This window comes from Orbicella franksi, chromosome 11, assembly GCF_964199315.1.
Source record: "Orbicella franksi chromosome 11, jaOrbFran1.1, whole genome shotgun sequence".
Lineage (NCBI taxonomy): Eukaryota > Metazoa > Cnidaria > Anthozoa > Scleractinia > Merulinidae > Orbicella > Orbicella franksi.
In genome coordinates, this window is record NC_138155.1 from 26,571,284 (window position 1) to 26,588,690 (window position 17,407).

Sequence of the window (17,407 nt, forward strand, 5' to 3'; positions counted from 1 at the left end):
TCACTAATCTGGCTTGGTAAAGGGGGGGGCAAACCCCCCTCCTCTCCGGGGATGCAGGTCACAAACCCCTGGGAGAGGTTCCTAATCCTCTTCGGGGCTGCAGTCACAATACCCCGAAAGAGGTCCTTACTCCCTTTCAGGGCTGCAGGTCACAATACCCTGAAAAGGTCCCTACTCCCCCTCAGGGCTGCCGGTCACAATACCCTGAAAGAGGTCCTTACTCCCCTCCAGGGCTGTAGGTCACAATACCCTGAAAGAGGTTCCTTGTCCTAAGGGAGTTTAGACTCATGGCTACCATGGCAACCCATCAATTCTGAGTCTATGGGGCCAAGAGTGCCTGTATGGGAGCACTTCATCCCCACAAATACATGAAGTGTATTCCCCATAGACGAAATAACTCCAACCCAAAAAGAAGTAATTAATTAATTAAAGGCATCACCTAACAACTGACGGGAAACCCCAGAGAGAAGGGAATGTGGGCACTGAACATATCTTTCGTAGCAGTCAGAGGACCACCGCCCAAGTGTTTTTATTAGCCAAGGGGGAAGGCCCACAGAAGCAGAGGTTGTGGCAGCCCCAATTCTATAGCTATGTCCCGCATACTGAGAGGGCTGAAAACCCGACATAGAGAGAAGCTGCCTAGTTTCAGAGGTAAGTCCCGCTTTTGTGAGGGGAGCGCCAGACAAGTACTGAAAAAGTAGACCTGTTTTGGTCCCCCGGGAGGACAAATAAGTTGTCATAGCCAAAACAGGGCAGACCCTCTGGTCAGTCTTTCCAATAACAATAGTCTGACCCGAACGGAATGGGTCGGTATTGGATATTTTTATCCTAACTGACATATGTTCAGGGTTTTGAAAACTGGGGGAAAAGGTTATATCCCCTGGAGACAAGTGGAGTGTACATGAATAGGGCGAGTTGCAGGTCATTTCTCCCAAGCGGAGGAAACCAAAAAAGGCTAAGGTCATGGCTGCCCATATCATAATAGAGTCATAGTTATTGGTGGTTGGGATTGCAAGAAGTTGGAAAAACAATTTCAGGTGGTTTATTGTAATAGGGAGTCGAGTGCGGGTAGAATCTCCCTGGGAGCGCTTGATGCCACGGCAAATCAACTGCAGGCGCAGGAATTTCTTAAGGTCCAGGTCATAGCCTGAGCGGATATGCAGGTGTCTAACTGCAGCCAGGTAACCCTTGATGGATGAGTGTTTAATTGTTTTGGCTAAATATGCAACATACTGAATAAGAGTCTCTTCATTGGTTGGCAAATGCGTTGACTTGCTGGGGCTGTGGAGGGTGCAAAAGTCCAAAAATCTTCGTTCACCTGATGTATATGTTTGTCTATTAGAGGCAGCAACAGAGAGACTTAGGTACTTCTGGATGTCGGCATTCAGATCACCAACATTGCTAGGGGTATGGGACAAGGGGCTGGGTCTGCATGAGGGGCCAGTCTGCGAAATCGCTCCATCTGAAATCGAGAGAGGGAATCCGCGATTTCATTTTTCTTGCCTTCAATGTGCTCTGCCCTTGGATAGAAGTTGTGTCTTAAAGTTAGGAGGGTAAAATGGCGAACCAGGTCCATAACCCTAAGAATGTGGGATCGTTTAGAGTTTACTATACTGACGACCGATTTGTTGTCACAATAGAAAACAATACGCTTATTAGCAAACTCATCTCCCCATAGGTGGCATGCTACTACCAAACAAATAACTCTTGCCAGGCAATGCTAATACCAGAAGCATTGAGCTGGTGGTGAGTCTCCCACCTACCCTGAAACCATTTCTGACCTAGGATCCCACCATACCCAAGTTTGCCTGAGGCATCTGTATGGAGTTCGAAAGAGTCGGAGTCTAGCCATGAAGTAGGGAGGAAAAACCCGGCCCCATTCCAAGTGTGAATAAACTGTTGCCACATAGTGAGATCCTTAAAGAAACCCTTGCTTAATTTAATGTGGTGGTGAGGTTTAGAGACTTTACGAGTTAGCTCAATCATGCGTTGGAGAAAGGGTCTCCCAGGAGGGATAACTTTGCATGCAAAGTTCAAAGTCCCAATGAGTGACTGTAACTCTTTTAGGGTGCATGTCCTTTTTGTTTGAAAGAGGGCAAGGGAGGCCTGGATCTGTTCTACCTTATCTGCTGGGAGTCTGGCCTCCATCCGGAGAGTATCCAGGATAATTCCCATGAACTCAAGGGTAGTAGAAGGGCCCTCCGTTTCGTTGGCTGCAATGGGGATACCCAGATTCCTAAAGGTCAAGAGCATGCTAGTCAAGCTCTGCTGGCATAGCAAGTTAAGAGGAGGGGAGGATGAGGCTGGTTCGATAATCAAGAAATCATCGAGGATATGACAAACAAATGAAACAAGGCATTGATTGAGGAGGATCCACTCTATCGCATCAGACAGTAAATTGAACAGGAAAGGGGCACTCCGCAAGCCAAAGGGAAGAACTTTGTCATAGTAGTAGTTACCCTCCCAATACATGCCGAACAGCTCATAATCTGAAGGCCTAAGAGGGATGAGGCGAAACGCCGACTCGACGTCTGTCTTTGCGAGGAAGCACCCTTGGCCAAGGCTCAAAATCCCTTGGATTGCATTATCAATTGTAATATACTGAAGGCTAAAATCCTCCTTGGAAATTGAAGAGTTGATACTCGTCTCTCCAGATTTTGGGAAAGATAAGTGAAAGATGGTCCTAAACTTAGTAGAATGTTTTTTGGGAACCAATCCGATGGGTGACACCTGGAAATTGGGCAGTGGTGGGCTCGGGAAGGGACCCGCAACTCGCCCCAGGGCCACTTCCCTGGAAAGGTTTTCTGAAACAATGTTTGGTTGGGAAAGTGCAGTGGGCAGATTCCTAGAGAATCTAGCAACACGTCTCCCAGTAAAACCCACATCGGCCCCATACCTAAGATTGTTACACAATTTCGAGACAAATTCTTGATTGGGATGATTAGTCAATGTCTCCTCAAGTCGTCGTACATTAATGGGGGTTGGGAAGGGGCAAGTATTCTTCTCACTTTCGATGAGAGGAACTTGACTTTGAGCTTCCATGTTCACTATCTCTATTCCTTCTCCCTTCCCGCTCTGGTTGCTGCACGGGGTGGGCAGGGCAGTCAACCCTTGGGTGCGATCCACTACATCTGTTGCATACATGTCTGAAATGGCAGTGTTCTCTAGTACATGTGCCACTCCTATTGTAAAAGTTGCATGTGCCTCTGTTTGCGCCCCCTGTTGTAGAGACACTTCGCTGGGGTCCATTGGAAAAAAGCGGACACTCTTCTTTGAGTACCGCTGGTGACACAGTAAAAATGGTTAACCAAAGCTGAGTATCAACAACTGACCTATTCATAGACTTATTAACGCTAAATTTCTGGCGAAACTTAAAATCATAAATGGCCCAGCCTAACCCTTTGTGCACACGGGCTGCATATCTAATTAAACTGACATACTGCAACAGTTCCTGCGATCGTGTCGGGAACTTCTCGATCAGTACGCTCATATAGGACGTAAAGGCAGTGGTCCACTGTTCAATATCTGTGATTGAAGTGGAGGCCGTCGGCTTCGATTTCTTCGATACCTTAACAACAGAGTTCTCTAAGGATAATACAAGATTATCCTCATCGTCGTACAGCGACAGGTTCTTAGGTAGCAACTTTGAAAGGTCAAAAAACTCACCACTTTGGATGTCTTTGATATACTGTCCCGGGATGTCTTGGAAAGGTGAGGCCACGTTTACCGCCGCAGTGTTCGTGGGAACTGTCGTTTCGGGCACTGTGCCAGGCACAAGCGAAGCGGGCCTTTGGGCAAGGAGGCTCGACGAAGCACTCACAGCGGCCCTAGCCGCTTCGGTCGCTATCTCCCTGGCAGATTGTTTCACAGTGTCCGCAATTAATTGTTGGATCGTCTGCATCTGGCCGTCTGTAAACTCAGGGCGCTCTTGCCTTTGTGCCGCCGTTTCGTCGTTGTTTGGAGCTGCTGGTTCATGTTCATTGATGTTTTGAACCTGAGTGTTCAGCTCCCGGAGCCGGCGTTCGAGAGTCTTTCGGACTCCTGTCGACGGTATCCCATGTTGAACGCAAAGGGAGCGAAGGTCGGCAATGGATAGGGCTCCAAACACGGTCGGGTCGATATTTGGTTGTGCGCTTGGGCGGGAAGTCGACCGGCGAGCTCGTGCCGGCATGATTTGAAGTCTTGAAACTTAGAATCGCCTCACAGGATAGCAAAACCGTCTCGGAAGAAAGCGAAGAAACAAGTTGAACGGCTGCCAGAAAATCACGTCATAGAACAAGGCAAATACAGTTTGCTAGCTCGCAGCGAAGGAATGAATGAACACACAACTTGTGCCCGATGCCTGGGAATCGATTGACCGTGAAATACCAGCCAGTTCTGATTGGCTTAGCGTACAGATTGCGTTACTAATGCATGTGATTACACTAAACTTTGGACTGTGAAATCCTACCCTCTACCTTTTTGCATGTCACGCAACCAGCACACAATCACTCATGGTTGTCCCATTAACTTAAATTTATGAGGACATAAATTGGTCTACAACCATAAATGTAATAAACTGCCTATTACCTCTGAGTCAAGGGGCAACAAGCCCTGCCATTGTCCTATTTCGTACAGGCAGGACAGGGGCCCCGAAAATCAAATTGGAGTATTCGTTGCTCCAGCATCGTTTTGGCCCAGAGACCAAAACCCGAGAACGCATCATTAATGTCCGTGCGAACATTTAGAAATCATTAAGTCTTTATACCAGAAGAGATCTCGAATCGTCCAAAATAAGTGCGCTTGAGGTGTTTGCATGTGAAAACATTTTGAGTGTCTTTTGCTTTTCATTAAAGTATTCAACCACATACAGAAGTGTTATGTTCAAAAAGAAATTAGCGTCTCATTCCTTATAAGCGTCTTCTCTCTAATTATACGCGGCTCCCTTGAGCTACCAAAAGTAAATTAGTACCAAGTGCACTAAATCGGATCATTAATGTAGTCCCAAAAGATCTCATGGCTTAAACAAAAGTTGCACAGCTGTATCAGAGCCGTTTTGATTTGAGTGTCGAAAAGTATTTGATATTGCACTTACTACGCCACCCGATTGGTTTAAAAACTTGCACCACTTTTCATCCAATCAGGAGTAAAACCAAAACCAATCGGGATTCAAACGCACGCGTTTTCCCGCGCTTTGCGTCAACTACATGTAATTACTTGGAGTTCAGTGATTGGTTCACAGGATTATCTTCGTCCTTTGTGATTGGCTAAAGTGATTACTTTGGTTTCGGTTTTTCGGCGCTCAATTGAAAACCGCTCTAATGATGACTAAAACCAATCGTGACTTGTTTACGGATGTATTCCTACACAGCGCAGCACCTGTAGCATGTTACTATGCGCTACCTGTGCTACCTGTTAACATGCACTAGCAAACGGTTACACGTTTTCTCGCTAGCAACCGGGAAAACTTGTAACTATTACTTTTGTTGTAACTGGTCACAGGTGATTAAAGAATAACTGTCGTAGTGAGTAACCAAACGAGGCAATCAAATTGAGAAGTCACAATCTCTCTCACCACCAGAGGCAGGCTAGAGAGACACCAGAAGCGAAGCGTAGTATATGTTACGTTGTTTGTAGGGATTTGTGTGTGTGGTATAACTAGTTGTGAATATTTGGGTTAATCAGGGCTTCCCACTTGTTTGTAAAAACAACAACAAACAAGCAAACAAACAAACAAATCAGAAGTTAAAATGTGTGTGGTTGCTAGACTCAAACTGTCTAATAAGAGATTCGTTATCCGACATTTGTCTTTTTCGAAAACCAGACTAACCTGTGTTTTACGGGTATACGCGGTGCGAAGAATGACAGAGAACTATAACCAACCGGTTTGTATCCGTTTCGCACATTTTTTAGTGAAGTTGGAAAGTTTAAAAAGCGTTTTTTTGAGTTTCTAAATTTCTTTTGTTGATTGGAATGACTTTCTCTTTCCGAATTAATGATTGAAAGAATACAAGTCACACCAATTTTTTTAATAAGTTTAAAAGTTGTACTGAACAGTTTGAATCAAACCATTTCAAGTGATACAAATGACACTAAAAATTACACTATCTACAGATTAACGTCTCTCATCAAATAGCGTAGTTACAAAGGGCTAAAAGATATATCAGCGAACAACCATACAATAAATGCTACATTTAAAAGCTCCATGCAAAATCTATTACAATCAACATGTTTTTTTCAAAAACTACTCTATCGCATAAAATACAGGTAGCAAGTCGAAGAAAATATGCAAATATAAAAGCTGGATCATCGGATAGTGCAATTCCAGAATTTTCATTGGCTATCGCTTAGCTATCATGGCATATGAGTGATTATACCATGATCTAAAATTTGGTATGTGTACGCTTAATTTTGGGGGCGTTTTCATTTTTATTTTATTTTATTTTTCTGTTTTTTAATAAAATAATTATTCCACTCGCGCTTGCTGGGTATGAGATAACTATACCCAACTCGGCGCTATAGGCGCCTCGTTGGCTATCTCATCTCATATCCAACGCGGCCGACTGTGAGCGCTTCTGTGTCTCATTTCGAAACTCAAAAACAAGATGTTTTATTGATTTTCCTCATTTTTCCAGGCCCTGCGACACGTATTATCTGAATAAACGGTCAAATAAGGTGTTTGCACTCGTGACTATTCTGAATCAGTGACCAACACAGCTGAGGAAGGCAAAGCCGCCGAAACACAATGTTTTGAGCACAATGTAATATTTCGGTCGGCCGACGGTGATCATACATTGCTTTAAGCTAACCATTAACTACGCATATTCAACAGTTTTGCCAGCACAGAGCAATCGTTAAAAATGTTAGCCAGCATCAACAAATCAGTATTATGCTTGTGAACGTCTCCTTACAAACGAGTTAACCGACAAAAAAGTTCAAAAATAACAATAACAACAGCAACTTATCGTCAGTTAGTCGGAAAATTCAATTTTCAGAAACAATTTGTCGTTCTTTACGTAATGAGGACCAAAGACCTGCTCAATCGGAGCGAACTTTACAAAACCACATCCTTTACGGCAAATGGCTTCCCTGGGCCTGTGAAATGCAGGTACATTTGGCGTGGCTTGCACGAGCTGACTGATGTCGTTGTGTTTGGCACCACTCCGATCCAAGATCGATAACGTGATTGTTCCAGTGAAAGGCCATTGTAAAAGATCATCATGTTCACCCTCCATCATGTGAACAAAGATGGCAACATATCTGCCTCTTCCATTATCCACTCCATTGAGATAAACTCTTATTCCAAACTTGTATTCATAGCTATCAGTATGAATGGCTGAACTGAAAAAAGCCATTGGCTCTCCATTTACATCACCTTGGCGACGCTGTTGAACTTCTGGTATTTCCAGAATAAAAAAAGTTTCCCTTGGATTCCTCTTGCTTCTTGTGGCCTTTTGTGGCTTGGCCCTGAGAATAAAATACAATACCCATTATTTACATTACACTATTCCTCTTTAAGATCACATAACGGTGTCAATGTTGTTGATTAAAGCTATCGTTATCACTTCTTTAGTCATAGTTTACTGTTTATTCGATACAATGTAGTGTTCGATATAAAGTAGCTAGTTGAAAAAAATAGTGATGTTGCCTCCAGTCACAGGATATAACATAAATCACCCTGTATTTTATTTCCAATAGGAATGTAGTAGACGTAACATCAGCTTGCCTTTCAGATTCCTGTCTCCATAGTTGTAGTTCCTGGCGACTACAGGTATGCCCCACAGCCTGTCCCCTCTCACCAGTGGAACTCACTGCATTTATGTCTGCACCATTTAGCTGCTGGTGACATGGAGGCAGGTCTTCGTGTTCATCTGGCGTCCGCTCTGCAAAAGGTGCGGTCTCCTGAATAGGGCAAAGCACTTCCTGTCTATCTTGGCTCTGGCGTGTATCCAGGCCCATCTCCTGAGTGGGGTGGCTCAGTGCATTAGCCTGTGCACTCTGCTGGTAGCTGGGCTGCTGTTGTTGTCCATTCACCAGCTGACATGCAGTCGGTTCTTGGATGGAGGATTCTTCTCTGGATGTGGCCCCTCCACCATTTAACATGGATTGGTTCACACCACTGCTTCCTCCAACATCGCACTGCTGGTAAACTGGCTGCCTCTCACGCGCATTCAGCAAATGCCCTGCGATCTCTTCCGTTTCTGGAATGGGGCAAGATACAGTAACTACACTGGCTTGTCCACCAGTTGCCCTGAGGTAGATCAGTCCATTAACCTGACCATCATCGCCCTGCTGGTTGGTCGGATTCCGCTCTCGGGATTGCTCCGTCACCTTGTCAGGAGGGGTTGGTCCAACGCCCTGTTCGTCACGTTCCTGCTGATAACCTGGCTGTTGTCCTTGTTCAGAGACCCCCTGCTCGGCAGGTGGCTCAACTGGAGGAGTGTCGCCGCTCGGAACGCAGCCCTGACCATGATTGCTGGGCTAGAATAAACAGAATACAAGCAAATGACTTCATGCATTTAGTGCTGCTGTGCAGATTGCGGACAACATAACCAAATACTACGAAGGACTACAAATACGACAGAAGCAGAAGCGGCTTCACACCCACGGCGAAAATGTCGAGAACAGCGAAGATAGCTTTAAAAATTGAATATTGAACTACCATCACTAAACCATGTCAAAATAATTTTGTTTTGAAAAATCTGCTTTCCCTTAAACGCCTTCCAAACTAAAATGTGGTGTTCCAATTTGATAAAATTCAGAGTAAATACTACGAACCATTCCAAAAATGGCTACTTTTTCGGTGTAAAATAGAAACCTGTCTCGGAGAAAAGTGATTTATACGTTGCAGTCTTGAAAGTTCCATTGGAAATGAGTGCAAAATTGACCTAAAGTGAAACGTAGAGCTTAGACGGAAATCCATTATTGCCATTTAATTCCAAAGACGATTTTTGCAATACACTAAGAATCTTAAACTGGTTTTAAAACTCAGAGGAAAAGTTTCCCAGTCTGGAAGGAATGAAAAAATTCTTTCAAGCAATATCCTATTCTTTATTTGAGTTGAAATGTAATGTTTAAGTCACGCATAAGAAACCGAATGATTTTTTGCATTTCTTGTCTCGAGAGGTACCTCCATAGAAAACGATTCAAAATGTCTGATCCCCCAAACAACACAAGACAGGATTCAAAATTTCTGATCCCCCAAAGAACACTAGAAAAGGTTCAGAATTTCTGATCTCCCAAAGAAAATTAGAAAAGGTTCAGAATTTCTCAGATCCCCCAAAGAACACCAGAAAGGGTTCAGAATTTCTGATCCCCCAAAGAACACTAGAAAGGGTTGAGAATTTCTGATCCCCCAAAGAACACAGGAGAAGATTCGGAATTTCTGATCCCCTGCAAAGCCAGTGTTACATCCAATGTAGCCACATTAAATCATAACATTGAAGACAGGGTTTAGATCTTACTGCCTGCCTGAACAATGTCTAATCAAAATATTTTTCCTTGATAACAACATTCAATTAGAAATTTTATACAAATATAGCATAATTCTTAACAGATTCCATACACTCAGATTATACTGAGAGAGTGATGAAGAACAAGTTTCTTCACAGCAGTCTATTAATATTAGTAACTGTAAACATCACACATTGTATTACAATGATCTATGCACTTAAAATTACAGTAGCTGTAAGTTTAAAAAAACAATAGCAAACAGTACCTAAGAGGATAGGAAAGTTCAGAATTGACCAAAACAGTAAGATTACTCAAACTGCACAACTGTAGGCATAAATGCAGACTCCTCTTTCTCAGTCAGAATTAGCCCAGCTTATGTGAAGGAAAAATTTCTAACAATTTCTGTTTAACATGGAAACAAGGCACCTGACTGTTATATAACAAACAGAGCGTTCAGGAACACTACAGCACATTACAGGGATGACAATTAAAGACTGCAATTTACATGTACATTTAAATTTGCAGTTGATACATTTAAGTGGGTCAATGTATTCTACATACATGTATACAGTGTCCTCCAAAAACCTGTTGTCATATAGCAGAGGGCATGGACTTAAGCTTTGCCCAACACGTTTTTACATCTTCAATCTAACTTTTTGAGTGTGCTACCAGTTCATTCACACTTCAGTTAAGCAACCAGTTTAACCATGCTCAAAGGAGAAGAGTATGGGCAAAATTGTTTTTATAAAGACCTGACAGATATGGATGCAAGTATTGTAGCTAATGCTACAAACAATTCTATTCTTTCTTTTTTAATTTGGCATACTCATCTTGGAGATGTTTCCTGGTAGCTGGAAATAGTTTGCTGTCCTCAGTTAAAGAAGCCCTCCCAAAAACGATCATATCTAATAACTAGTTTATTACTAACTTGATGCTACTTGCAACTATCTCATTCCTGGTTGACGGACGAAAATCTCTATCTTTTTTCTATCCAAGAGGTTTTGTAGATAGAGCATAGCTATCTTTGGCATGGCTTAAAGCTAACTAATATCTATCCATCAGATAGTTAGGCAATAGATAGACTAGCTAAAAACTAGCTTCCTGTGTAGATAGTCAACAGGTACTTAGATGGCCTATCTATCCACTAACTTGTCTATCCAAAAACCACCACTAATGTAGTAAGCCAAAACCTAGGCTATCTGAAGATTAGTCCTTACATTGAACAATAAAACAGTATCCTATCTGAAACCTACCTCTGCTGTAGTTAGTAAAAAAGATAGCCTATCTGAAAACTACCCATCACTCATATCGCACTGTGATAACCTACCCAAAAGCTATCTTAGCCAGAGATAGTAAAAAGATAGCAGCCAATCTAAAAATTATCCATCACTCATGTACATGTACATGTAGCACTTTAATATTAACCTACCCAAAAGCTTTCTTAGTCACAGGTGGTGAAAATATACCTAACTATTGAAAACTCTTCATTACTCATTTTATACGGAACTTTGATAACTGCTCTTCAAATCCTAAACCTAAGTGAAATCTCTGTATTTACACAGAAAAATGTATAAATAACTCATAGCGTTATCAAAACCTGCTACAGTTGTACATTAAAATTAAATACCAAAAACCAGGCACATCCAGATGCAAAAGGAGGACAAAATCTGGCTGGAAATGAGTTTCCATTATGTTGTGATTTATTACAAAACATACTTAAATTTAACATATATCTTTCTAAAATCCTGTTTGAAACACTTCTAAATTGGAGTCTAGTAAATGTTTACATTCTTCAGTAAATTTTCATGAAATGTAAACAGATTTCATGACTGGAAAAGCACAAAATATTCTTGACATGAATTTCAAATTTCAATTACATTAATTTCTTCATGAAAGTATTTTTTTCAATTAATTTTATCCATGAATCATGGGTTTTTCAAATTATGGTAAGACTGTATGTACAAAGTTCTGGAAGTGGTTAAAAGTAATTTTCCGTAACCTAGCTGTGAATTATATCTGCTGTTCTAAATAACCTCTCTTTGCATGACAAAATGCCAAATTATAAAGAACCTTTGAAACACTGCCCAATTAAAGAGAACTTCAACCACCCTAATGAAAATAACATCAGTCTTTTGCAATTCAAGTAATAAGTGGCAAACAAAAGGTCGTGATAATGTAATATGCACATCTAACATAACCTCAAGAGCACCACCATCAACCTGAAAATTAAAAAGGCGAAGGATGTTGCTTTTTGATATCTTGTGTTTTAGGTGTTGTATAATACATACATGTATGCCCACTTGATACTAGACAAGATATACACTAGCTATATGAAGTATATGTAAACCACATGAGAGAGCTCACATTTATTGCACTTATTGTACTTTTACAATGAATGATTTTCCCAACACGAAATTGTTCGTATATTGTTGTGTTGAATGCAGTTGCTTTCATAACTCCTCTAGCAAATGAACATTTGCATTCACGAAATCAACAAGACTTAACAGTGTGTTAAAGCATCTGCATCCTCTGTAATCTTCCACGATCAATTAACCCGGTCAGAACGTTTCCAGTATTTCAAGAACCTTCACAAATTATGCAAGAAAATCAGTTTACCTTGGAAAGCTGCAGGAACCATAAGCTTTTTGTAAACCTGACGAGTGTAAGAGAAACCGCCAGCTGCTGGCAAATAGTTTGATTGCCACACTGTTTTGCCAACGAACGTTCATACTTTTCCACCTTTACTGGGATTTGACTCAACTGGAACAACATCGGACGTCTGTAAACAATTTGTGACTGCTTTCCAACGTAGAACAAGGCTATAAAATAACACAGAGCTTTGTTATCGAATCCTAACAACATTGACCACGACCTTTGCCCGCCATTTTAGTGTTTTCGTCCGATCCCATAATCCTTCGGTGAATCTGATAAATGAATACTTTTGACCAGCAGGTTCCCTTTCCAAAGGAGTCGGTTATTTGCGCGTAATTTCGAATCCAACACTGTCAATAGCAGCAAGAAGCATGGAATGATTTGTCCAAGTTCAAATGAGTACCTTGATTGCTTCGATGAAAGAAAGGCAAGTCGCAGAAAAGTAAGTGTATCATAATTGTTGCTCAACATTACAGCTAGCTGCTCAATCTTTGAATCGAAATCAATGTTGTGGCTGAAGAAATGTCGTTGTTATATTTATTTTGCGATCACTGAAGCATAAGGAAGCATAAGGTTTGTTCTCCTGATTTTATTAGCACCCGTAACGAAGAAAGTATTCGCACGCATTTCCTATGTATGAAATGCTTGCATAATAGCTTGTTAGTGTGCTTTTTGAAGAGGTAACTTAAAGTTTACACTGAATTGATTTGAAGCTACAGATCACGCTCGATACACTTCACTCCCGCATTGCCTACATACTGTTCATTATTCTTTACAAAAGAATACACTCCCGATCAATTGATTAATGAAAAACAATGTTAATTCTATCGCTATTTATAAAAATATTTAGCTTCTATTGTTTCATTGCAGAGCAGAGGGAAAAAAAAGGCAAGAATAGCGGCCGTCAATCCGAAACGAACACATTAAAGCAGAAAACGGAGGTGGCGCAGACGGCAGCTGAGTACTGATTAAAATTCTTGTTATCTTTGATGTGAACTTTAAATAGCAGCTTGTAATTCTGGAGCCTAAATTTTCATCTTTTTGAATTGAAATAAAACCTTTCACTGTCCGGCATGAAACTGCAATTTTTGTCTCTATCCTTTGGCGTGGTTTCAAATCGTAATTAGTAATGACCTATCTGTGAATATTTCATTTGTGTACTTTTCTGATGCCCTTTGCTCTGTGATCCATTTTGTCTGTAATGTGCTTAAAGTTACTATCCAATCGTTACTTTTTAGCTATCAGACATTCTTGTGAATTATAAATAGACGGCTATTTCTGTCCTGTCACCTGATAAGGGGGATCAGAAATTCTGAATCCTTTTAAGAATTACAGGTAGATGACCGTTTTGTTCTGATAAGTTATGCACTGGGGGATCAGAATTTTTAAATCCCTTTAAGTCATGTGGGATCAGAAATTCTGAATTGTTGTAGAATTATAAATCAACAGCTCTTTCTATCATGTTAGCAGATTTGGTGGGGGAGGGGGATCAGAAATTCGCAATACTTTTAGAACCATGAACAGATAGCCGTTTTTGACCCGTGAGGTGATGGGGATCAGAAATTCTGAATGCATTTAGAATTATAAGTAGATGACTGTTTTGCTCTGACGGGTTGTGGAGTGGGGATCAGTTTTTCAATCTATTAAAGCCTTGGGTAATCAGAAATTCTGAATCCTTTTAGAATCATAGATAGATGACCGTTTTATTCTGATAACTTGTGGGCCGGCAGATCAGAAAATCTGAATCTCTCAAAAAACGAAAGCGCGATGGGTGTACGATGCTTTTTACATTAAATTGTACATTTTGGTGAAATTGGATGTATTGTCCCTGGCGGACTCAACTGAACACTTCTTTTTCTCCTTCCAATAAGCCAAAACCTTTCGGAAACACAAACTTTTTCGGCATCAAATACCAGTACCCTTCGGAATTTTTCCAAATTGGAATGCCACATTTTAGTTTGGAAGGCGTTCTTAGCTATAAAATGACACATTAAGTTAAAACTCCTCTAAAAACCAATATTTTAGCCGATACGGAAAAGCAAAATCACAGAAGCGCCGTCCGCTAAAGCATAGACAGAAGATGACTGAAAATGAAATTAATATTCTGAACTTACGATGGAGTCGCTGACTGATTCATCTAAATGATTAGGGAATGGCATTTTCGCTGCTCCAGAGAGAAAATTTCGCTTGTCGCGGGCGTTTGTGTCACAGTCACTGGAAAAGTTGAAAATTTACAGAGTATGTAAATAACATGTAATTAACATGTAAATAATCAAAAAAAGACTGTAAAGAATAATTTACATGATTTTTCCCCTTTTACATGTTTTGGAGGTTTCATGTAAATAACATGTAAATATTTTAAGTGAAACACGTAAATGATGAAGAAAACACTGTAAATGTTTCAAAGCAAAGGGCTAAGATCATGTAAATAACATGTAAACTGTTCCTGCAAATACTGTAAATAGCCTGTAAATTTCTTGTGATTCAATCTGGAAACCCGTAAATAACATGTAAATTTAATACAAGGAGGGTGCCATAATACTGTAAATAACATGTAAATAAAAAAGGAGAGGCTGTAAACAACATGTAAATAAAAAAAGGGAGGCTGTAAATAACATGGAAAATGAAAACAGGAGCCTGTAAATAACATGTAAATCGAAGAAGGAAGCCTGTAAATAACATGTAAATCGAAAAAGGGAGCCTGTAAATAACGTGTAAATCGAAAAAGGGTCTGTAAATAACATGGAAATCAAAAAAGGAGCCCATAAAGAACATGTAAATCAAAAAAGGGAGCCTGTAAATAACATGTAAATCAAAAAAGGGAGCCTGTGAATAACATGTAAATCGAAAAAGGGAGCCTGTAAATAACATGTAAATCGAAAAAGGGAGCCTGTAAATAACATGTAAATCGAAAAAGAGAGCCTGTAAATAACATGTAAATCGAAAAAGGGAGCCTGTAAATAACATGTAAATCGAAAAAGGGAGCCTGTAAATAACATGGAAATCGAAAAAGGGAGCCTGTAAATAACATGGAAATCGAAAAGGGGAGCCTGTAAATAGCATGTAAATGGAAAAAGGGAGCCTGTAAACAACATGGAAATCGAAAAAGGGAACCTGTAAATAACATGTAAATTGAAAAGGGGAGCCTGTAAATAACCTGTAAATTGAAAAAGGGAGCCTGCAAATAACCTGTAAATTGAAAAAGGGAGCCTGTAAATAACCTGGAAATGGGAAAAGGGAGCCTGTAAATAACATGGAAATCGAAAAAGGGAGGCACAAACCCTGTACGATAAATGACTTGTAAATAATAACTTGAAGAAAAATACATGGAAAGTACTGTTTTATTGTAATCAAATCTGTTGACATTAATTATAATAGTAGAAAATATGCAAATTTATACAGAATCAGAAATTTATTGCAATCAGAACAAACTCAGTAAAATTCAAATAGTTTTTATATGCCATGAATAAGGTTTACAATGTATACATCGGAACAAATAAAACATGTTCTCTTTTCTATCTATCCATAACAAGACGACTTAAAAGTAATTTTGTGCATGGCCAAAATATTTTAAAATACCATGACTGAGCTCCTTTAACCGAATTCAAGCACTTTTCAAGAAGACTACTAAAATTCAAGACCTTTTCAAGATTGTGCGAAACTATGTCATATTCAGCTCTATTTAATTCATAAATAATAAAATGATTAAGAACTATACTGTTGTCAGCTACAACTAGTAAAAATTTTTCAATTTAGGTGTATTACTAAATTAAAATTGTTTGCGAATGGATACCTGTCTTAAATATATACTAAATCCACGAAGTCAAATGTAACATAATGATAATACCTTTGTCATAAAATGAATGAATAAACTGTTTTTTCTTACTAAGTAATTAATGTACGATTAAATTAGCCTTAATAATGAAAAATGGGGGAGACACGATGGCCTCGTAGTTACATATAGTGCGCTCAACTCCTGATCGAGCGATCCAGGTTCAAGCTCTAGGCGGGTACATTCTGTTGTGTTGTTGGGCAACACACTTTACTCTCAGTGCCTCTCCACCCAGGTGTATAAGTGGGTAGCAGCGAATTTAATGGTGGGGTAACCCTGCAGTGGACTGGCATCTCATCCAGGGGGGGTAGAAATAGTCCTAGTCGCTTCCTGCTACAGAAAGCGGGATAAGCTCCAGCCTGTTGGGCCACGTGGCTCGTATGCAGACTTTACCTTTACCTTATTATGAAAATTACTGCAATGTAAGTGTGAAGTATTGATCAACTTTTTTCATAGAGTGAATTGTTCTTTTGAAATAACAGAAAATAGGGAGAAAAAACATTTACCACAAGATAGAGATTGACAATTTAAATTCATCATAAAAACATTTATGCCAAAGGAATACTACATTGCATAACATAAAACAAGGCTTCTGACATCTTTTAGGCTATGTTTACAAAGTCACAGTTTCCTTCTTTTTCCAAAACTGTACGGAATCCAAACAGTACAAACATTTTGGACCCCTGACAAAACATTCACTGTAAACAATATTCAAAATTTTACTGTTTCTTTTTGTGATAAAAAAACTGTACTGTAAAAAAAACATTCATAGGGGCCTGTTGAAATTGAAAGGCCTATCTAGTACCATAGTTCCCATAACACATCATAAGTTAATAAATTATTGTTCTGGTACTACATGTATGTAAACATAGCCTTTTCTTTTTATGACGAAATCTTATAGCTGCTGTATTGAACAATAAGTATCAACCTAGCAATCTAAGATATTTAAATTTGATGCTAATTCACTAACACAGGTTCAGTGTAAGTGATACTTCAAAGCATTAAAAAATAATGTTTAAAGTGGTTGAATTTATGCCAGAAAGCTGCCAGAGCACATCAAAGTGTTGAAGGTCACCATGTTAGACTGTAATGCACCAGAGGCCCATTTCTCGAAGGTCCCAAAAAGTTTTCGCACCCAGAAAGCCATACCAAAATCTGAAATCTTATGCTTACAGAGCTGTTTTAATCGCTTATTCTCAATATGAACACAGGTTTCCTTCACACAAGAAGTTTCAGGCACATACAGCTCTTAGTTTTTAGACACAGCTCAATTAAAGATGGCTTTGTGGGCCTGAAAAGTTTCCAGGGCCTTCAAGAAATGGGCCTTGGACCCCTTATAGAGTCATAAGTACTGTAGACTTCTCAGTGGCTGATTTTTTCCTGATCAAGCATCAATGCCAAGGAGTATGCATGTATTGACCACTCTCAATTTTACTTCATCCTACAAGTAACATAAAACATTTCGTTAAATAAGATAAGTTATGTCTGAGT

At 39.9% G+C, this 17,407-nt stretch overlaps 2 protein-coding genes across 3 annotated transcripts; both read right to left on the reverse strand.

The window, feature by feature from the left end:
- Positions 1-2,992: 2,992 nt before the first annotated feature.
- Positions 2,993-6,951, reverse strand: LOC145460606 (uncharacterized). The gene is made up of 2 exons (XM_081445477.1): positions 5,829-6,951; positions 2,993-5,787 (listed from the first exon to the last, which is right to left on the reverse strand). The coding sequence occupies exon 2, from the start codon at positions 4,169-4,171 to the stop codon at positions 3,005-3,007; it is 1,167 nt and encodes a 388-aa protein (XP_081301603.1). The 5' UTR covers positions 4,172-5,787; positions 5,829-6,951; the 3' UTR covers positions 2,993-3,004.
- A 497-nt stretch (positions 6,952-7,448) lies between these two features.
- LOC145460607 (uncharacterized) lies at positions 7,449-12,961 on the reverse strand. Of its 2 annotated transcripts, none has more exons than XM_081445478.1 (2): positions 12,049-12,961; positions 7,449-8,460 (listed from the first exon to the last, which is right to left on the reverse strand). In XM_081445478.1, exons 1-2 carry the CDS (start codon positions 12,292-12,294, stop codon positions 7,567-7,569), a joined length of 1,140 nt encoding a protein of 379 aa, XP_081301604.1. In that variant the 5' UTR covers positions 12,295-12,961; the 3' UTR covers positions 7,449-7,566. The 2 variants fall into 2 exon arrangements, 1 of the variants encoding a protein (XP_081301604.1); XR_014039871.1 differs by lacking the exon at positions 7,449-8,460 and adding an exon at positions 9,129-11,651 and having other exon boundaries at positions 12,049-12,137.
- Positions 12,962-17,407: the final 4,446 nt, after the last annotated feature.